Source organism: Schistocerca cancellata, chromosome 5 (assembly GCF_023864275.1).
Source record: "Schistocerca cancellata isolate TAMUIC-IGC-003103 chromosome 5, iqSchCanc2.1, whole genome shotgun sequence".
NCBI lineage: Eukaryota > Metazoa > Arthropoda > Insecta > Orthoptera > Acrididae > Schistocerca > Schistocerca cancellata.
Genome location: NC_064630.1, coordinates 407993540 through 408016712, shown reverse-complemented (window position 1 = coordinate 408016712; position 23173 = coordinate 407993540). Strand labels below are relative to the sequence as shown.

At 40.0% G+C, this 23173-nt stretch overlaps 1 protein-coding gene across 2 annotated transcripts in view; it reads left to right on the top strand.

Moving 5' to 3' along the window:
• Positions 1-23173, top strand: part of LOC126187540 (UDP-glucose 6-dehydrogenase) — a 104232-nt gene that overhangs the window by 36820 nt on the left and 44239 nt on the right. For both annotated transcript variants that reach the window (XM_049928687.1, XM_049928688.1), the window contains exon 4: positions 17971-18135. In XM_049928687.1, coding sequence (XP_049784644.1) covers positions 17971-18135 — 165 coding nt within the window. The remainder of the gene's footprint in view (positions 1-17970; positions 18136-23173) is intronic.

Sequence of the window (23173 nt, the reverse complement as noted above, 5' to 3'; positions counted from 1 at the left end):
TGTCTGGATTTCGTGTTCAACGGATTGAGTAGTTCAGAATTGTGTTAGCATTTAGTTCACCCCAAGTATTTGATTTCCTCGCTACCACTCATATGTGGGATGCTTTCTCCTATCCCCCACACTGGATTATTATTATTACTGTTATTATTGTTATTATTGTTATTATTATGTCATCAGCAAGTCCGATATGGTGTATCTTCCCACCACTGACGTAAATGTGTATTGTTCGATTCAATATTCCCATCACATAAATGTGGGTTATAATTACGTTACATTGCTCCTAGTAGACATATTTCTCACTTTTTCTTAGACAGTTGCTAAATGTTACTCCATCAAAGGAATTATGTGTCCAGCATTGTTGCAATACAGACGCCCAAATTATCCGATTTCTGTAAATTGATTTTGATACCAGATCGTTCTTATCGGATTCAGCCAGTCAGTCTTAATGTGGATATCCAACTACGTCTCTCATCACACGATTGACTGGGTAAACCACATTCTTAATCGGGCTGTTGAATCTGGATCACTTATCTATGACAGGGCCTGAATTCTTAAACACTATGGAAAATACTAATACAATGTGCTTATTACAAACACGTTATTTGAATATAAATATATGAAGTAAAGAGAGAACAATTTATTTACAGGAGCAGTGCCCCATCCATCATAGCAGAGCAGTGCAAGATTGGTTTCAGGGCCAAGAGAGGATAAATCTGTTGCCGTTTGTTACACGATCACCGAACATCAACCAGATAGAGAATATGTGGGCAGACGTAACAAGGTCATTGTCATGTGGACCTACAAATGAAAGCGACCTTTGGGCAAATGTAGAAAACATATGGTGGGAAGTAAACCATGACGCTATACTATCGATGACTTAATGAAATCAATGCCCCTACGCCTTCGGGACATCTTACATAATGATGGTGGGTGGGTTGGTTACTAAAAGTACACTCGTCCACAAAACCCATGTGGGCAATTATCTGATAATCCTTCAAGCTTTGCTTTGTCGCAGCTCTTTAGCATACAAGTCCATTTCCTTTCAGTCTCCTCCTTACAATTCTTGCAATGCAAGGTAATTGAAAAATCTCATCCACTCGACGCCAACTGAGGAATTGATTGGAGCATGTGTTGTTCAACACACAGTAGTCGTCACCCTCACTGGAATCAATGACTTGTGTGTGTGTGTGTGTGTGTGTGTGTGTGTTTTCGTGTTCACGCACAATCTGAATCAATACTATTAACATTAGAGACAACCAACAATAAATATTGCATCATATGTGACTGTACATTATTTTAATGCGATGGTAAGTTAAAGACTGAATTTTTACCCAACCCACGTCCTGCATATTACATTGAGTAAGTAAGATGTATTAACTCCATAATATCATTAGGAGAGACAGTGCGCTCTTGTTGTTGCGGCTCGTAAGTGCAGCGGCTAGCAGTGCCCAATGCCGCCGCGATTTGTTTATGTTGGCTGAGCCTGGACACTGGAGCAGACGCTTCGCCATAAACGGAAAGAAATCACCTTGACTCTGACTGCAGTGAGCGGACATCACTGCCTGTGTGTTCAGTAACAAATGTGAGACTCTGCTCACATGTGCCATGGAGGAATTGCAATGGGTTTCATCAGAATATTTACCAGTGATGAAATGTCCACTCTATTTGAATCCCAAAAATATGGGAACATTGTCACAAATTAATGTGGGATGATACCAAAATTTATCTAAGACGCAAAAATTAACTGCACATAAGGAAATATGATGTCTTGGAAGCATGTATTTCAGTTCCTCTTCTCATATCAACGCCCTTGTTTTAGTATGAAGTGAGAAAATAAACACGAAAAACTGAAGTTCCTGAGAAGCATATAAGTCATTTCCTCATCTCATATCATAGCTTTTGTTTTAGTATGAACTAAAAAATAAACAGTTTATGGTTCTGAAGCATAATATGACACCAGATTCTTATCTTAGGCGCTATCGGACAAGCAAAAAAGCAGAGAGCTGTCCATTCTTTTGTCCAACAGTATGTTTCCTTTCATGCATTACTACCGCTCGGAGATTCTTATTTAAGGACTTTTGGGCATCAAGTTCTTCAGCAGAATAAGCCTTATGTTATAGGTACCGCGCATGTGGTATGCGGCAAAGATGGGAAATCGCATCTGGGTTTGTGGTTAAGGGCGAATCCCAAGCTCATTGCAACGAACAATTGGGAGCGGAAACTTAATGTCATCGGAGCCTTGTTGAAGGACCATGACATGCGATCGTCAGACTGACTGCAGAAAGTTCAGTTTATAAATACATACATACTTAGCAAAATATATCATATCGCAGCAGTCTTACCGATACTGCAGGTCACTGCACATAAAATATTAGCTGTAGCCTCTTGGTATGTGTGGAAACAAAATGTCTTCAAAGTATCCTTCCACACGGCGACTTTGCGGAGGCAAAACGGAGGACTTGGAATTAAAGACGTGCTTTTAAACTAATACATGCCACTAAGACAGGCATCACGAAACTTCTGTTCCTCTCATTAGATCCTGGGGATAGAAATGCTCCTGTTAATGTAGCATGCCAGCCTAGATTACGTCCGAAAGTACTATGGCGATTGGAGCTGTATAAGACTTCCACCAGCACAAACAAACACTAGAACCGTCTATGATTATATTACCAGACATCGTCTTCACAAACCAATTCCGGTAAATTAACCTACTAAAAACTGGATGAACGTCTGGAAAAATATCAACAATAAAGTCCTACCAACTAAAGTCAGTGCCGTATGTTGCGATGTTGTAAACGAAACCATACCCTCAGCGGAACGATGAAGGAAAATCAAATTGAGACCGTCTCCATACTGCGACAAATATCGGCTTGTAGAAACTGTAGCTCACATGTTCTTTTCTGAAAATAGAATCAGAATTTGGAACTGCATTAGGAAGAAATCAGCAATATCAACAGAACCGCAGAAAGTCATATACCGATAACTGAAGCTTTACAACCACACTGGAAATGTTACCCGTCCACAAACAATAACAGTTTTTACATGTTAACAAAAAAACTTCGAACTTAGAAAAGTACATGTTTTATATTGCAGAAGGACATTTTAAGCTGAAGAAGTATAACAAATATAAGGAATGGTTTCAAAATTTTTTGTCTATTGCTTTATGTGGGCTACAAAGATGTGGGCAGTTTTATTGATTAGAAGCAGAATACTATTCTTTCACTTTTTTTATTCCTGGAATCTTCTTTTACATTGGATCTAAAGTCAGAAATGTTCTAATTTCGCAAAATCCCTCCGGCTTCGAAGTTTCTTTCATTTGTTGAAAAATATATGGCTTCTTTACAGACCTCATATGCATCCAGTGCATAACAACTCAAATTGTGAATATGTTTCTGAATGAATGTTTGTTATGTATTTTTCCGTCACCCTCTTAACTGTTATAAGTTATGTTCTGCAAGGAACGCACGCCATTGGAGGCGGCAATCTGTAATTTATTTTACCTTAATTACTACTTCAATTTTGTTCTACAGTTTAAGGCACATATGGCAACAAACATGGAATATATTGGAATAATGCAGCTACTCAGTAGACAGGTATGGGGGGGGCATTGTGGCCAGGCCTCGGATCTTCGAAAGTCTTCTCAAACTTTTTTCTAAAAAAATAGTGCAGTGGTCAGCGCGTCTGTCTACTAAGAAGAAGGTCCAGGTTCGAAGGCCGGTCGGTCACAAATTTTCATCTGCCATCGTTGCTGTATTTCAACGCGTTGTGACAGTGTGGACGTTCGTCCTTCGATATTTAAGATGCAATTGTTTTTTGAGGCAACAGAGATGATTTGCGAACATTTGTGTTGCCATCAATGTATCGGGACTTCACCGGCATCCAACCCTTAGCCATTGCTTTGTGATGACGCTAACCCATGTCATACACATGCGAATCCGATTGTAGTGCATATTTAGTCAAATAACGAATGGTCAGTATAAGAGTATTTACGAACAGTAGAAGCAGGATTGCACCGAACTGATCACTTAACCAAGTGCAACATAGAGTACCTGTGTAATGAGTCATTCCAGCTGCATAGCTGAGGGTAATATTTGTTAAGCAATTCACTGCAGAATTAATGTAATACCCGTACGATGATCTCTGTAGTCACACTGTATTATTAGCAGCTCGCGGATAGAGTACTATGTTCATTAAATCGGATTACTCAAGCTGATACCAAATAAAGAGAAGCGACGACGCCACCACAATATCTTTACTTAAGTAGGTAGTCAGCGCTAAATTATGTGCGCAGCCAATAACGTCACTGTAAGTAGTTTGACAACAACAACACCACAACTACTGACGACCTGTACCATTATCAATACGAAGTTGTAACTCCCAGAGATTACAAGTTGCTGATGTTTGTCAACAATAGCGGCAAGCGCCTCATAAATGTGAAGTTATATTTGCATTACGCCTAGGACGGAGAGAATCCTAAATAATAGTAAATAATAGTAAAAGAAGAGTCTACGTATTTCCAGAATGAGATTTTCACTCTGCAGCGGAGTGTGCGCTGATATGAAACTTCCTGGCAGATTAAAACTGTGTGCCCGACCGAGACTCGAACCCGAGTTAGAGTTTCGGTCGGGCACACAGTTATAATCTGCCAGGAAGTTTCAGTCTACGTATTGTCCCAACTTCTTGCAGTTTAATATTAATGCAGTTCCCGATGGTTTCACAATAACGGGTCCTTTTGGCTACCGGAATACTCATAGGAAATTATCAAAGCGTAATTGCTAGAACGCTCAACTACTTTAATAACACGTCATTTTGGATTGAATACAACTCGGAAAGTGAGGTTAATTTGACGTTTCCGTCCATCTACTGACGTCTAACTGAATGACGTCTGATGTGCACGCACAGTTGTGTTGTCTGCCTCATGGATTCTGTGAAGTGTTGTGGCAGTAGGCAAACACTGTTGAATACGACATGTCCAAATATCCTCACTGCTCTAGGAGAACTCGTCTGTGTTGCATTTTTCCCATACTGTAATAAGCACAATAACACACACACACACACACACACACACACACACACACACACACACACACACACACACACACAAGTCATTGATTCCAGTGAGGGTGACGACTACTGTGTGTTGAACAACACATGCTCCAATCAATTCCTCAGTTGGCGTCGAGTGGATGAGATTTTTCAATTACCTTGCATTGCAAGAATTGTAAGGAGGAGACTGAAAGGAAATGGACTTGTATGCTAAAGAGCTGCGACAAAGCAAAGCTTGAAGGATTATCAGATAATTGCCCACATGGGTTTTGTGGACGAGTGTACTTTTAGTAACCAACCCACCCACCATCATTACGTAAGATGTCCTGAAGGCGTAGGGGCATTGATTTCATTAAGTCATCGATAGTATAGCATCATGGTTTACTTCCCACCATATGTTTTCTACATTTGCCCAAAGGTCGCTTTCATTTGTAGGTCCACATGACAATGACCTTGTTACGTCTGCCCACATATTCTCTATCTGGTTGATGTTCGGTGATCGTGTAACAAACGGCAACAGATTTATCCTCTCTTGGCCCTGAAACCAATCTTGCACTGCTCTGCTATGATGGATGGGGCACTGCTCCTGTAAATAAATTGTTCTCTCTTTACTTCATATATTTATATTCAAATAACGTGTTTGTAATAAGCACATTGTATTAGTATTTTCCATAGTGTTTAAGAATTCAGGCCCTGTCATAGATAAGTGATCCAGATTCAACAGCCCGATTAAGAATGTGGTTTACCCAGTCAATCGTGTGATGAGAGACGTAGTTGGATATCCACATTAAGACTGACTGGCTGAATCCGATAAGAACGATCTGGTATCAAAATCAATTTACAGAAATCGGATAATTTGGGCGTCTGTATTGCAACAATGCTGGACACATAATTCCTTTGATGGAGTAACATTTAGCAACTGTCTAAGAAAAAGTGAGAAATATGTCTACTAGGAGCAATGTAACGTAATTATAACCCACATTTATGTGATGGGAATATTGAATCGAACAATACACATTTACGTCAGTGGTGGGAAGATACACCATATCGGACTTGCTGATGACATAATAATAACAATAATAACAGTAATAATAATAATCCAGTGTGGGGGATAGGGGAAAGCCTCCCACATATGGGTGGTAGCGAGGAAATCAAATACTTGGGGTGAACTAAATGCTAACACAATTCTGAACTACTCAATCCGTTGAATACGAAATCCAGACACGTATGAGTGAAAATCACCAGTACTCTGGTCACCGTGTTTTAGCTCAATGAGCTCGGCTGAAAATATTTTCTTCCAAAGGCTTCAGCACTCTCTGGTCCTGTCTGGTCCTGGTATCACCCAGGCCATACCAATGAAACAGAAACAAACATGAACTGTGGAAGCAACGTCAACTTTACCCCAGGTGGTACACAAACCGCCCGTCGAAAGGCGGCAGCTGGATTTTCGGATTCTGGGGAGTCCAGGCTAGCACGGCAGATAATATCGGAGATCTCTGGTAAATTTCCCTACAAGCAGAAAACATGCATTTGCAAACTAAACATTGATACATTGATCCAAACACAAGAACTACATAATCTCACATAAGAAATCGACCGACAAAAAATTCTCATGCTTGCTCTTCCAGAACCATGACTAACTGACAATGAAACCTTGCATTACGGGAACCATCGCATCTTCAAGAGCAAAACACAACAAAAGGTAGCGAAATGCGCACCAATCTTCGGCATGGCATTTCTCGAACGCAGCTCTATCATCGAAACACTTACACCAACGGCACACGTCTGACTGACATTTGCCAACAATTCAACTTCAAAATGATGTCTACCCACTTTAGGAAAAAAACAGTTCTCAGGTAACATGCTTGGCTACCAGGTGCAAGCTGCTTTATTCCGCCTTTTGAGACTCGCTGAAAGTCAGATTTTTTATTCTTTTGTAGCAGAGCTACAAGCAGGCAGATACAAACTCAATAAGGGGATCGTAAGACAACGCTCAAGCAAAATTCATCTTGCTACTTTTAGTACCTCTTAGTGTCAGAGAGAAAACCTTACGGTACTGCAAAACTCATAATGCCACTTTTGTTTTCAGCCGACATATTTTTTGTTGTGAATACATAATTTTATCTATGAACTGCCACATTTTCATAATACTTGCGAATGGTACAGGAAATGAAGTAAATACAGACCTTTTTGAAGTCAAAAGTCGGTAATATCCTACTAATTAGTGTTAAAATAGGCGCAATCGTCTTACAGATACTTGATGCTTTATTATGGTAGGCTGCCGTCATGATGTTTCTGCAGTAAGCTGAATTTAATTTGGGTTAGTTCAGTGAATATTTTAATTGCGTTCTCCATTAGTTTACTGAACGCAACACTAATCATCAAAGAGAAATTAATCAGAGCAGAAGTTTCTTTCACGATATCTAAAACAATCTGACAATGCTAAAGTAGTTTACAAATTCCACGCCCGTAGAAATCTATTGTTTCTAACGATGTCTTTAAACCAGTGTGGTTTGAAGAGTATTTTCATCTAGAAATGAATTGCCTTGACAGTTGATCGATCAAGAGCGGGAAACATAAAATTCTACGAGTATATGACGAGAGGGACAACTGCTTGTGAGAGGACTTCCCTATCAATACAAGTGCCTGAGAGACGACTTTCCTATCAATCTCCTGGATAGTTTTGTTTCTCAGATCAAAAGAGTGCGTTATCATGCAGTAGCACAGGTGATGTAGTTTTGTCGGTCGATTTTCATTGCGACCGAAAGGTGTCTCAGTTGTTGACAACAAATTCCTGCTGTGATGCACACACCCCTTGGAGCAGAATTCATAGCCCAAAACACATTTTGGAGCCATCAGATGTAAACTATTGTGTTCACACTACCCTTTGCTCGAGTTTGTCTTTTGGTGGGGCTCAGCCTTTCATTTCTTCTTAGGAAGTTAACGATAAAGGCATCATAACTCGTTATCAGTAACAGTACTGCATAGGAATGCTCAATAAGTGACCTGGTGACGTTCAATAATAGTCACTCTGGTGATTTTTGTTGTTTCGTATTAGAGCAAGCAGTACTCCTACACCAGACTTCTGAACTTTCCCTGTTGAATGCAAATGTCGCATGATGGTTAAGTGGTAATCCATCACATCAGTAGTCGAGACTTCCTTAATGTGGAAAATCATTCATGCCAGAATGACCTTTGTTGAAACAAGAACATCTTTTTCTGGTGTATTTTTCCCAAAAGCACCTCGCTCCACACACAGTTCAAATCTTTCTAGCTGCCTCCTCTGCATTCACCCCTCTGTTATACCAAAAGTATATATTGTGTTGCAGATGTTACGCCTTTTTCCACTTGCGACTCAATTTTACAATGCATAACCATAGTTCATGATTTTCAGGTATGAAAAATCCAGTGCTTAACTGTAAGATGATAACTAGAGCTTCAAATTCGAAAATGACAGTTGACACATACACTGACTGCGTAGCGCCGCCTTCACCTGAGCGGCGCCGGATTTCAGGGGGCGGGTGGCTTCTGGCCGGTGGCCGGTAGCCACTGCAGCGCGAGGAAACGCTCGAGCGTAAGCTGTTCTGATCACGTCGCAGCCATGAACTGTCCTGCGGAATTGTTTCAGGTAGTACTTGTTATTGCTGGTGGGTAGACTGTGAAGCGAATTATGTTCGATGTTCAATCAGGCTCGAAACTTAGACGAAGGCCAAAATGTAAAAAAAAAAATACACTTGGACGCGAACAGGCGACCATAAGTTTAGAATGCACGACGGTTTCCAATAGACCATGGGCTCACACACTCCGATAACGCCTCAGAACACTTCCTCTTGACACTTCCCCATCTTACAATGTTGCCAGATTGTGCAGATGGCCGAACTTAGAGTTTCCAGGGGCGGTCAGTTTTATTGGCCACCTTAAGTGAACGACTCGGACTTAGTCTCTGTGGCGGCCGGCCGGCGGTCAGTTTTTATGTCTAAGACTGTACATGGTGCTCTCCAAGTGGCAAAACAGTAAATCAGATTGACCATGTTATGACAGATCAACATTTCACTTCATTTATAAGAGATGTCAGGACATATAGAAAACTGAATATATGGAAATAGGTCAAGTCATAAACCCAAATCCTTACTTTGAAATTGACCAACATTCTAAATTCAGAAAAGTTCTCTAGTTTAAATACCTTGGATCACGTTTCAACAGTAAAAATTTCATAACAATGGATATAAATGAAAGAATAGCCTCAGGGTCAAGATGTCTGTACTCACTAATCAGCCCACTCAAAAGTAAAGCTTTGTCAATCACCACAAAGATGAAGATATACAACACTATTATCTGCCCCATAGTACTGTACGGTTCAGAGAGCTGGACGCTTACAAGGAATGAAAGAGAAAAACTGAATGTTTTTGAAAGAAAAGTAATGAGAAAAATCTGGGGACCTGTATGGCGTATGGAGAATTCGAAAGAACAATGAAATTCATCAGTTAATGAATCAACCCACTATCATCCAGAAATTAAAAAGTAGGAGACTGCAATGGGCTGGACATTGGGCCAGAATGGAAAGCAACAGAATCACCAAGAAAGCATTTGAAGGAACTCTCCAGGCAACAAGACCATTGGGCCGACCTCATACAAGGTGGAAAGATGACATAGAGGAGGACATCGCAGCATTAGGAATTTCCGCAGAGTGGAGAGAGGCTGCGAGAGATAGGAGGTGGTGGAAGCAGATCGTTGATGCAGCACGTGGTCTACAGGGCCTGTGATCGCTGAGAAGAGAGAGAGTGTGTGCATTTTAGTGTAAAATATTAAATTCCTTGTATGTTTGTGTGTCAAGTAGCCACAGTTCTGCACTTTAATAATTGTCTAGTGTTTAGATCCTTCATCTTTGTTATGGATAGGGACTGTGATGTGTTCAGATGCAAGTAGAGTTGGTGACCCTTCACTCACACCTCCAGATGATGCTGACATTGGTTACGCAGCTTGAGGCTATTGTGTGTGGGTATCACTGTGGAGGCTGGATGTGGGGATCCAAGGGATGTTTAGTATATCCCACGTGTCCCCCAGTCACTCCACCACTGTGATCACCCCATTTACTGCTCACATTGAGGGTGACTCCCCCCACCTGTGGTTGAATGGCAGATTGTTTTGTGATGTGGCAGGCAGCAAAAGACTTTCTGGGACACTGGTTGCAGGGTCTCTGTGGTTTGACTGACAAACAGGTTTCAAGTGCTGTCTGCAGCTAATACAGTTGTGTGCCCTGTTTCAGAGGAAACCTCTCAGCCTGCAAGGTCTGGGCATTTACAGGAGGTGGGATTACTGGTGGTTGAGAGCTCCAAAGTTAGATTGGTAATTGGCTCCCTTAGGGGTATGGTTGCCAAGCAACAGTAGTAGTCCAGTGTGTATACTAGGGCGGGGGGGGGGGGGGGGGGGGGAGGTCATCCCAAATATGGAACAGGTCCTTCCAGATGAGCACAGGGTGCAGTCAATTGCAGATGGTAGCTCATGTTGGAAAAACAGTATGTGCCACTTTGGATTATGGGAGATTCTCTCTGGTTTTGGTTGGTTATCTGAATTGGTAAAGAGCGCCAGTCTTGCATGTGAGATGAAGATATAGTTCACCATCTCTAGCATCATTGAAAGGACTGATTGCAGATCTTTGATACAAAGCCAATTGGAGAGTGAAAATCAGAGTCTCATAGCATTCTGCGACTGCGTAGGCTGCAGACTCCTCAACTTGTGCCATAGAACAGTGTGGTTTTGGATTCCACTTAATAGGTCAGAGGTCCACTACACACAGGAGGAGGCTACACAGATAACGGGGGTTGTGTCGAATGGATTGTGCTGTTTTTTAAGTTAGAGTATCTCAGGAAAGTACAGAAAGGGTTTCAGTCTTGAAGGGTGCTGGACAAACACAGGACGAGAGTACACATAGCAAAAGTCCATATTGTATTGCTAAATTGTCATAGTTGTGTTGCGAAAGGGCCAAGATCCAAATGCTAATAGAAAATGTAGTTCAAATCATTACAGTTACCTAAATCTGGCTGAAGTCAGAGGTAAGTTCAGCTGAAATTTTTGCAAGGAGTCTCGGATACTCCGAAAGCATAGATTAAATACAGTTGGTGGTTGCATGTTTGTTGCTGTTAGTAGTAGTTTACCTTGCAGCAAAATTAAAGCAGAAGGTTCCTGTGAGTATGAGTAGAGGTTATATTTGTCAATCTGAATCAATTAAAAATTTGTTCCTTTTACATGCCGCCCCTCCCCCCCCCCCCACACACACACACAAAAAAACCACACACCACCATCTTCCTAGATGATTCATTTGATGAACAGTTAAAAGAAAACTAACTTCAGTTTCATTTCAAATAGGTACCCCACTTATACAACTATAATTGGTGGTGACTTTACCCTCGATATGTTGTTTAAAGTCAGTGGTAAGCTAAAACTTCATCCAAAATTGTACTAAATGCCTTCTCTGAAAATTATTTTGAGGAATTAGCTCAGCAGCCCTCTCAAAGCATAAATGTTTTTGAAAACATACTTGACCTCTTAACAGTGAATAACATAAGCAAATAGGGAGCATCATGACGGATGCAGGGAGTAGTGACCATAAGATCGTTGTAACAAGACTGAACACAGTAATGTCCAAATCACCAGAAATTAATACAAAATATATGTACTTACTATAAGCAGATAAGAATTTGCTTGATGCCTTCCAGACTGTCTCCACTCCTTCCAAACTATATAAGTGTGGACTAGACTGGCTTAAATTCAAAGAAATATTGGCAGCAGTTGAGAGATTTATCTGCATACATTTATAAAAGATGGTACTGATTATCCATGGCACACATGCACAAAAAAAACCCATGCCAAATATAAAAGAACACAAAATCTCGAAGAATGGCGATATTTCACTGAAACTCGAACCCTACTGCAGATTTCAATACAAGATGCATTTAATAAATTCCACGGCAAAACTTGGTCTCGAAGTCTGGCAGGAAATCCAAAGAGATTCTGGTTACACCAGTGGCAAGAGACAATCAGTACCTTCACAATATTCAAGGAAGCAGATAGGAGTAATCCGATAAATTACAGACCCATATGCTGATGTTGATTTGCAGTAGTATTTTGGAAATATACCGTGTTCAAACATTGTCAATTATCTCGAAGAAAACTGTGGGCATGGATACAGAAAATATCATTTTTGTGCAGCACATATAGCTGTTTATTCACATGAAGTAATGGGTACTGTGTGATTCCACATTTCTAGATTTCCAGAAGGCTATTGACAACATTCCCAACAAGGCACTTCCAGTCAAGTTGTGTGACTATGGTGTATTGCCTCAGTTGTGAGAGTGGATTTGTGGTTTCCTGTCACAAAGGCCACAGTCCACAGTAAATGGAAAGTCTATGAGTAAAAGAGAGGTGACATCTGGCATTCCATTAGGAAGTGTTATATACCCTCTTTTGTTCCTAATTTATATAAATGATTTAGGAGACAATCTAAGCATATATAAACAACTAAGCAAGAAAACTAGGGAAATTGCTGAAGTATTGTGTAAAGAACATAATATGTTGACTGCATACCCAAAACTTATAAACCATCCGTTTCACTAAAATGGGCAGATCTGGACAAAGCTATCCATTGGGTTGGGTTTTGGCAACTAGTTGTCTGCAGATTGAATCTTGCATTTTGCTGTGAAGTGTGTACTTTCTGAAACTTACTGGCAGATAAAAATTGTGTGCTAGGTCTTGGATCATATCTGTGTATTACAGTTGGTAAGAGCACTGCCCATGAAAGGTTCTGGACGCAGGTTGTGATGCAGCATACAATTTTAATCTGCCTGGAAGTTCAGAATTCTTTGCTTGATGCTAAGGTAAAGTGAATCTGTCATCACCTCAAGATTTGTTGAAATTTGTTATCCTTTACTAGGTGTGATCCTATTGGAGATATTATTCCCTTGCTTTCATGTGGCATTTGAGCTGGCTTACCCAGTCAGTAGGAAGGGGATCAACAGTTTAATGTGGACTCTGAAGCACTGTGAAACTTTTCACATTAACTGATAATTTTCTAGAGATGAAAGAAGCAATAAGTAACAGAAAAATATCTTAAGATTGATTTGGAATTGAGTATCGCACCTTTGGATTTGTCTTATACCTACCCACTGAGCTGCACCTCTTGATGCTATGTTTTCACAACATTGAATGTGAACGGCCTGTACCACCCACTGTACAATTGGCTTTTTCTTCCATATAAATAACTTGGAACAGTTCTGTCAAACAGTGGAAAATCCACAATGGAATGTAACAACATTATGAAAAGGGTGGTTGCTACTCACCATATAGAGGAGATGCTGAGTTGCAGATAGGTACAACAAAAAGACTGTCAGGTAGTGAGTTTTGGCCAACCAGACCTTCATCAAAAAAGTACTCTCTCTCTCTCTCTCTCTCTCTGTGTGTGTGTGTGTGTGTGTGTGTGTGTGTGTGTGTGTGTGTGTGTGTGTGTGTGTGTGTGCTACTTGTGGGAGCATACAGGCACGAGATCAAGAGAGGGTCAGGCAGGTAGGTGCTGTTGGGAGTTTAAATGGAGGGTGGGGGAGGGGTAGTGCAAAAGAAGAGAAATGAAAAGATTGAAAGTGTGTTGATGGAATAGAGGGCTGTATAGTGCTGAAATGGGAACAGGAAAGGGGCTGACATGTAAAGACAATGACCAATGAGGGTTGAGACCAGGAGAGTTATGGAAATTAGGATATATGGCAGGAAGAATTCCCGCCTGCACAATTTAGAGAAGCTGGTGTTGATGGGAAGGATCTATATGGCACAGGCTATGAAGCTGTCACTGAAATGAAGACAGTCATTTCAGGCACCATGGTCAGCAATTGCGTGGTCCACCTGTTTGTCAGTGGCTATTCATGCGGACAGACAGCGTGTTAGTTGTCAGACCCACGTAAAATGCGGCACAGTGATTGCGGCTTAGCTTGTAGGTAACATGACTAGTTTCACAGGTAGCCCTGCCTTTGATGGGATAGGTGATGCTTGTGGCTGGACTGGAGTAGGTGCTGGTGGGAGGGTGTACAGGATAGGTCTCGCATCTAGGTCTATTACAGGGATATGAGCCATGAGGCAAGGGTTTGGAAGCAGGGCTTCTGTAGAGATGGATGAGGATAATGTGTAGGTTTGGTGGGCAGCAAAATACCACTGTGGGAGGGATGGGAAGGATAGTGGATAGGACATTCCTTATTTCAGGGCATGAATGAGGAATGTCTACCCACGATCCTTTCCACCCCTCCCACTGTGGTATTCTGTCGCCCCTAGAACCTATACAATATCCTTGTACATCCCTACACAACTCCTGCTCCCAACCCCTTGCCTCATAGTCGTACCCCTGTAGTAGATCCTATCACCATCTACTCCAGTTGTCACAAACATCACAGAGCCCATCAAAGGCAAGGCTACCTGCAAAACCAATCATGTGATCTACAAGCTAAGCTGGAACCACTGTGCTGCATTCTACATGGACATGACAATTGACAAGCTGTCTGTCGGCATACAAACTGTGGTCAAGAAACAGGTGGACCATCTCGTTATTGAGCAATCACCTCCACACCCAACATGTCATTCTTCATTTCAATGACTGCTTCACAGCCTGTGCCATCTGGATCCTTCGCATCAACACCAGCTCTTCTGAATTGTGCAGGTGCGCAACATATCCTGTGTTCCTGTAACCCTCCTGGCCTCAACCTTCATCAGTCATTGTCCTTACCCATCTAACCCCTTCCTTGTTCCCATTCCAGCACTACACAGCCATCTATTCCACCAACGTTCAGTTAGTCTTTTTACTTCTCTCCTTTCCTGCTACCTCCCTCCTCCCCTCCGCTGTCTAACCTCACACCTGCACCTGGCTGCCGTACCCTTTCTCCATCTTGTACCTGTACACTCCCACAAGTAGCACTTACCGTTCCCCACCCATAACCTGCTATGTCCCGCCTCCCTGCCCCAGCCCCCTCCTTACCCCTACCACCTGGTTGTCTCTCCCATCATGCACTGCTGTTCACAGTCTAGCTTCAACAGCCAGAAACTCCGGTTTTGTGTGTGTGTGTGTGTGTGTGTGTGTGTGTGTTTCTGTGTATTTTTGACAAAGGTCTTATCGACCAAAAGCTCACTTCTGACAGTCTTTTTGTTGTGCCTATGTATGACTCAGTATCTCTACTATATAGTGAGTAGCAACTATCCTTTTCATGATATTGTTGGAATAGTTCCATGAAATATTTAATTATCTATATTCTGTAATGTAGCCAATCTTATTTTGGCTTCAGTCCGAAGACTAGTTTAATGCAGCTCTTGATACTACTATAATCTGTGCAAGCCTGTTCAGTTCCGAATAGCTACTGCAACTTACATCCTTCTGAATCTGCTTACTGTTTTCATCTCTGTCTCCCTCTTCAATTTTTACTGACCACACTTCCCTCCAATACTAAATTGGTGATCCCTTGATGTCTCAGAATGGGTCTTGTCAACTGATCCCTTCTTCTAGTCAGGTTGTGGTGCAAATTTCTTTTCAGCCCAGTTCGTATCTCCTCACTGGTTATGTGGTCTACCCTTCCAATCTTCACCATTCTTCTATCGCAGCACATTCGAAATGCTGCTATTCTCTTCTTATCATCGATGTTCCACTTCCATAAAGGGCTAAACTACCTACAAATACTTTAAGAAAATACTTACTAACACTTAAATCTTTAATCGATGTTAACACATTTCTTTTCTTTGGAAGGGCTTTTCTTGCATTGCCACTCTAAATTTTATTCTTTCTGTACATCAGCCATCATCAGTTATTTTGCTGCCCAAGTAACAAAACGCATCTACTACTTTAAATGTCTTGTTTCCTAATCTAATTCCCTCAGCATCATGTGATTTAGTTAGACTGCATTCCATTATCCTCATTCTGCTTTTGTTGATGGTCAACTTGTATCCTCCGTTCAAGACACTGTCCACTCAATTTAACTGCTCTTCAAAGTTCTTTACTGTCTAACAGAATTACAGTGTCATTGCCAAACCACCTCAAAAGTTTTTATTTCTGTTCCCTGAACTTCAGTTTTTACTCCAAATTTTTATTTTGTTTCTGTTACTGCTTACTCAGTGTACAGACTAAAGGAGGGTTGCGATAGGCTACAGTCCTGTTGCACTCCTTTCTTTTTCATGCCCTTCAACTCTTTTTTTTAAACTGCCACCTGGTTACTGTACCAGTTGAAAATAGCCTCTCATTCCCTGTATTTTACAGTTTAAAAGGGCAACAAATGTGAAAAGGATAAATCAAGAGTTTCAATCTTGTAAAAATAAACTGATACAATGCCACTGATCAGTGGAATAAAATAAACTACACTCAGATACCTGTATGGTGTTCACCTTCATTTTTTAAAAAAATGTAATTGAAGCAAAGATACTGACCTTAAGGAGATTAAGAGAAATAAATTTAACTAAATGATTGATACTACTATTCTAGTATTGCTTTATATGTAAGTAAATGCTTTTTATTCTTCGTTGATTGTGACCAAGGGATCACAGGTAGCACCTACAAGATGCAGGGAGTTGCATCATCACAAATTTTGAAATAAACTAGTAACAGGGAAAAAGTATTCCTTTGCCACTATTCAGTTCAATTTACATACTGTATTGTCATTGTTAAATCTGTGAGATTGTCAAGGGGTTCGTACAAAATACTACTGGCCTGAGATTTGTGTAGATCCATAGCAGGAGAACCAAGCTATCAAGAAAGTCAAACAATTGTACATATGGCCATAATTATTCTTTTTTTCCACATTTGGTCTCATTCAGTTTCTGTTTGTCACTAAAGTTATATATTTGTTTAAACCTGCTTTCAATAATGTTTTGCTTCAATACTAATGTTCTAAAATTGTTATTAAACCATAATAAACTGTCCCATGACTTACTATCTTGGGTGGAGACTACTTATTAATAGTGCACTATTGCCAGTTATCCTTTTCATTTTAGTACAGCTGCTGCAGCCAACTTCATCAATAGCCTGTCTTATAAGCCCCCACCGCCTACAGCCTCAATTGCCACTGTCTGTAAACAGACTCCCCTTGCCTCCATGCTTCCATATTCTTTTCTCCCTTCACACCACTTACCATCTGATGTGATGGGCACTGTAGTTATAAGACTTTTTTATGACCATAAACAACCCACCACTAATGTCATCTAGCCTATCTTTCAGTAAATAATACATTTACAATTAGATTTACTCCTATTTATTTCTGGTTCCATCCAGTTAGCCTATTAGTTTTATATGGACATAATGGCTATCGATAAATTAGAGTAAATGTAAAACATATACCATGTAAAATATCAAAATCTCATTGCTTTACTTTTATCCTCATTTGTGCTTCATACTACTTCATCAGTTGAAGTTGTAACCATGTTCTCACACTTGACCAGGGAAGTGTACCTCTTATTTTTCACAGTAGTTTTCTTTAGACTGCCGCTCTGCTGGCAGAAACCTTGAGCAGTGTCATTTGAAGGAACAATGGTGTGGGATTTTAGAATTTGTCTCGTGGGGATTGAAATCAGAGAAGTCAGTTATGTGAGTTCATACTTTATGATTGGCATGTGGGAGACTCATAATTAGTATGAGTTTTATGTAAATTTTTGCATTTTGTGAACATTTAATGTTCTGCTGTCAGGATTTACATTGCCATATATTAAGTATTGTGAGTTATTAAGAAGAGACAGATATTATTGGATTTATTTCTAGATATCAGTGAAGCAAGTGTATGTAACACTTACTGCCAAACTTTGCAACTGCCACCAATTTACTTCGGATGATATATCAATTAATCTGAACCAAACCCCATATTCATATGCTAAGTAAGGGACTAATTTGCCTGGATTTAATGCAGTGTCATTTTACAGGGTCGAGCTGCAGATTTGAAGTATGTGGAGAGTGCTGCCAGAATGATTGCAGATATGGCCACAGGTGACAAGATAGTTGTTGAAAAGAGCACTGTACCTGTAAGGGCAGCAGAAAGTATACTCAACATCCTGAGAGCAAATAAAAAGCCAGGTGTATCGTATCAGGTATGGATGTTTACTTCACCATTATAGATATGGTAACTGATTACAAAATATGCTTGGTAACTGATTACAAAATATGCTTAAGTTAATGTAAGTAGAAGGCTGATGACATAACCAGAAGATAATGAACTAGCATAGGAAATGAATTTCTGCATGTGTTTTCGGTCTTCCTGTAGGTATAGGGAACCAATGTTACTTGTTTGCTGTTATGGGAAGAACATGTAACATGTTTCAGTACTAGTAAGATGTAGCATAGTCTGTGTTCTTTATTGGTTGGTTGCCTGCTGTAATTCTATTTTACACAAGCAGTGCATCATATCTGCTATGTTTGCCTTAACTGATTATATACTGAAGTTGTTGTTGGTGTGGTCTTCAGTCTTAAGATTGGTTTGATGCAGCTCTCCATACTACTCTATTCTGTGCAAACCTCTTCATCTACACTCTTGTGAATCTGCTTACTGTATTCATCCTTTCGTCTCCCTCTACAGTTTTTACCTCCCACACTTCTCTCCAGTACTTGAACTAGTGAACTCATGATGTCTCAGAATGTGTCCTGCCACCCGACCCCCACTCTTCTAGTAAAGTTGTGCCACAAATTTCTTGTCTCGCCAATTCTGTTAAGTACCTCTTCATCAATTATGCGATCTACCCATCTGATCTGCAGCATTCTTCTAAAGCACCACATTTCAAAAGCTTCTATTCTCCTGTTGTCTAAACTGTTCATCATCCATGTTTCACTTCCATACATGGCTACACTTCCTCTTCTTCACTTTATATCCTCTCTGCTTCAGCTAGTGTCAGTTATTTTGCTTCCCAAATAGCAAAATGTGTCTCCTATGTTAAGTGCCTTGTTTCCTAATCTAATTCCCTCAGAATCACTTGAGTTAAGTAGACTAAATTCTATTATCGCTGTTTTGCTTGTGGTTTTCATCATATAGCCTCCTTTCAAGACTGTGTTCATCCCATTCAACTGCTCTTCCACATCTTTTGCTGTCTGTGACAGAATTACAGGGTCATCAGCAAACCTCAGAGTTTTTATTTCTTCTCTCTATACCTTAATTTCTATTACAAGTTTTTCTTTGGTTTCCTTTACTGCTCGGTCAATGTACAGATTGAATAATATTGGGGATAGGCCAGACCCTTGTTGCACTTCCTTCTCAACATCTGCTTCCCTTTATACCCCTTGACTCTTACAGCTGCCATGCGGTTTCTGTACAAGTTGTGAATACCCTTTCTCTCTCTGTATTTTATCCCTGCTACCTTCAGAATTTCAAAGACGTATTCCAATCAAGAGTGTCAAAAGCTTTCTCCAAGTCTACAAAAACTATAAATATAGGTTTGCTTTTCCTTAACTTATCTTCCAAGATAAGTCATAGGTTCAGTGTTGCCTTGCATGTGCCTTCATTTCTCCAGAATCCAAACTGATCTTCACTGAGGTCATTATCTACCAGTCTTTCCATTCTTTGATAAATAATTCGTGCTAGTATTTTTCAACCATTACTAAGTAAACTGATAGTTCAGTAATTTTCACATTTCTCAGCAATTGCTTTCTTCATAGTTGGAATTATTACATTCGTCTTGAAGTCTGAGGGAATTTCGCCTGTCTCATACGCCTTGTTGATTATATGGAAGAATTTTGTGATGGTTGGTTCTCCCAAGAGTATTAGTAGTTGTGACAGAATGTTGTCTACTCGTGGGACCTTGTTTATACTTCGATATTTCAGCGCTCTGTCAAATTCTTTTTGCAATGTCACTTCTGTCATTTCATCTTCATCTATATCCTCTTCTGTTTCTATAATATTGGCTTCAGATTCATCTCTCTTGTATAGACTGTCTTTATCACCTTTCAGCTTTACCTTCTTTGCCTAGGACTGGTTTTCCATCTGAGCTCTTGATATTCATACAGTTATTTCTCTTTTATTCAAAGCCCACTTCAATTTCTCCTGTAGGCAGTATCTATTTTCCCCTTGTGGTCTATGCTTCCGCATCCTTACATTTGTTCTCCAGCCATTCCTCATTAGCTACCTTGCACTTCCTATCAGTATAATTGCTTAGACATTTCTAATCCTTTTTGTCTTCTTTATTTGCTGCACTTTTATAGTTTCTCTTTTTCATCAATTAAATTCATGATCTCCTGTGTTATCCAAGGATTTTTGCTAGGCCTTGTCTTTTTACCTACCTGATCCTCTGCTACCTTCACTATTTCATCTCCCAAGGCTACCCATTCATCTTCCACTGTATTACTTTCTCCTGTTCTAATCAACTGTTGCTTAATGCTCCATATCCTTAATTTCCTACCTTAATGCAATTTCTTCAGTTTAATCGAGAGTTCACAACCAGTAAGTTGTGCTCAGAGTCCACACCTGCCCTGGAAATGTATTACAATTTAAAACCTGGTTCTGAAATATCTGTCTTGCCATTATATAATCAGTATGAAATGTTCCGGTGTCTCCAGGTCTCTTCCATGTATACAGCTTTCTCTCACAATTCTACATCTACATGGATACTCTGCAAATTACATTTAAGTGCCTGGCAGAGGGTTTATTGAACCATCTTCACAATTCTGTATTATTCTAATCTCATATAGTGCGCGGAAAGAATAAACACCTATATCTTTCCGTACGAGCTCTGATTTCCCTTATTTTATCGCGGTGATCATTCCTCCCTGTGTAGGTCGGTGTCAACAAAATATTTTCGCATTTGGAGGAGAAAGTTGGCGATTGGAATTGCGTGAAAAGATTCCATCGCAACGAAAAACGCCTTTCTTTTAATGATTTCCAGCCCAAATCCTGTATAATTTCTGTGACACTCTCTTCCATATTTCGTGATAATACAGAACTTGCTGCCTTTCTTTGAACTTTTTTGATGTACTCCGTCAGTCCTGTCTGGTAAGGATCCCACACCGCGCAGCAGTATTCTAAAAGAGGACGGACAAGCGTAGTGTAGGCAGTCTCCTTAGTAGGTCTGTTACATTTTCTAAGTGTCCTGCCCATAAAACATACTCTTTGATTAGCCTTCCCCCACAACATTTTCTGTGTGTTCCTTCCAATTTAATTTGTTCATAATTGTAATATCTAGGTATTTAGTTGAATGTATGGCTTTTAGATTAGACTGATTTATCATATAACCAAAGTTTGAGTTCCTTTTAGCACTCGTGGATGACCTCACACTTTTCATTATTTCGGGTCAACTGCCACTTTTTGCACCATTCAGATATCTTTTCTAAATTGTTTTGCAGTTTTTGTTTTGATCTTCTAATGACTTTATTAGTTGATAAACGACAGTGTCATCTGCAAACAACTAAAGACGGCTGCTTAGATTGTCTCCCAAGTCGTTTATATAGATAAGGAACAGCAAAGGGCCTATAACACTACCTTGGGGAACGCCAGAAATCACTTTCGTTTTACTCGATGACTTTCCATCAATTACACGAACTGTGACCTCTCTGACAGGGAATCACAACTGAGACAATATTCCATAAGCACGCTTTTTTCACTATGAGCCACTTGTGTGGTACAGTGTCAAAAGCCTTCCGGAAATCCAGAAATACGAAATCGGTCTGAAATCCCTTGTCAATAGCACACAGACTTCATGTCAATAAAGAGCTAGTTGTGTTTCACAGGAATGATGTTTTCTAAACCCATGTTGACTGTATGTCATAAGACCATTTTCTTGGAGGTAATTCATAATGTTCAAACACAATGTATGTTTCAGAAATCTGCTGCATATTGACGTTAATGATACAGGCATGTAATTTAGTGGATTACTCCTACTACCTCCCTTGAATATTGGTGTGACCTGTACAACTTCCCAGTCTTTGGGTATGGATATTTCGTTGAGCAAACGGTTGTATATGATTGTTAAGTATGGAGTTAATGCATCAGCATACTCCGAAAGGAACCTAATTGGTATACAGTCTGGACCAGAAGACTTGCTTTTATTAAGTGATTTAAGTTGCTTCACTACTCCGAGGATATTTACTTCTACGTTACTCATGTTGGCAGCTGTTCTCAATTCAGATTCTGGAATATTTACTTCGTCTTCTTTTGTGAAGGCATTTCAGAAGGCTGTGTTTAGTAACTCTGCTTCGGCAGCACTGTCTTCGACAGTATCTCCATTGCTATCGCGTAGAGAAGGCATTGATTGCTACTTCACATACTACCAGAGTGTCCTTGGATTTTCTGCCAGGTTTCGAGACAAAGTTTCATTGTGGAAACTGTTATAAGCATCTCGCATTGTAGTCCGCACTGAATTTTGAGCTTCTGTAAAAGATCGCCGATCTTGGGGATTTTGCGTCTGTTTAAATTTGGTACGTTTGTTTCGTTGTTTCTGCAATAGTGTTCTAACCTGTTTAGTGTTCCAAGGAGGTTCAGCTCCGTTGTTTGTTAATTTATTTGGTATAAATGTCTCAATTGCTGCCGATACTATTTCTTTGAATCTAAGCCACATCTGGTCTACACTTATATTATTAATTTGGAATGAGTGGAGATTGTCTCTCAGGAAGTCGTCAAGCAAATTTTTATCTGATTTTTTGAATAGGTATATTTTTCACTTATTTTTCGAGGGTTTGGGGATTACAATATTCAATCTCGCTACAACCACCCTGTGTTCACTAATCCCTATATCGGTTTTGATGCTGGTTATTAACTCAGGATTATTTGTTATTAAGAGGTCAAGTGTGTTTTCACAACCATTTACTATTCGCGTGGGCTCATGAATTAACTGCTCGAAATAATTTTCAGAGAATGCGTTTAGCACAATTTCGGATGATGTTTTATGCGTATCTCCAGGATTAAACATGTATTTTCGCCAACATATCGAGAGTAAATTAAAGTCGCCACCAACTATTATCGTATGAGTCGGGTACATGTTTGAAACCATACTAAATTTTTCTTTGAACCTTTCAACAACTGTATCATCTGAATTGGGAAGTTGATAAAAGGATACAATTATTATTTTATTCTGGTTGCCAACAGTGACCTCTGCCCATACTAACTCACAGGATGTAATTACTTCAATTTCGCGACAAGTAAAACTACTT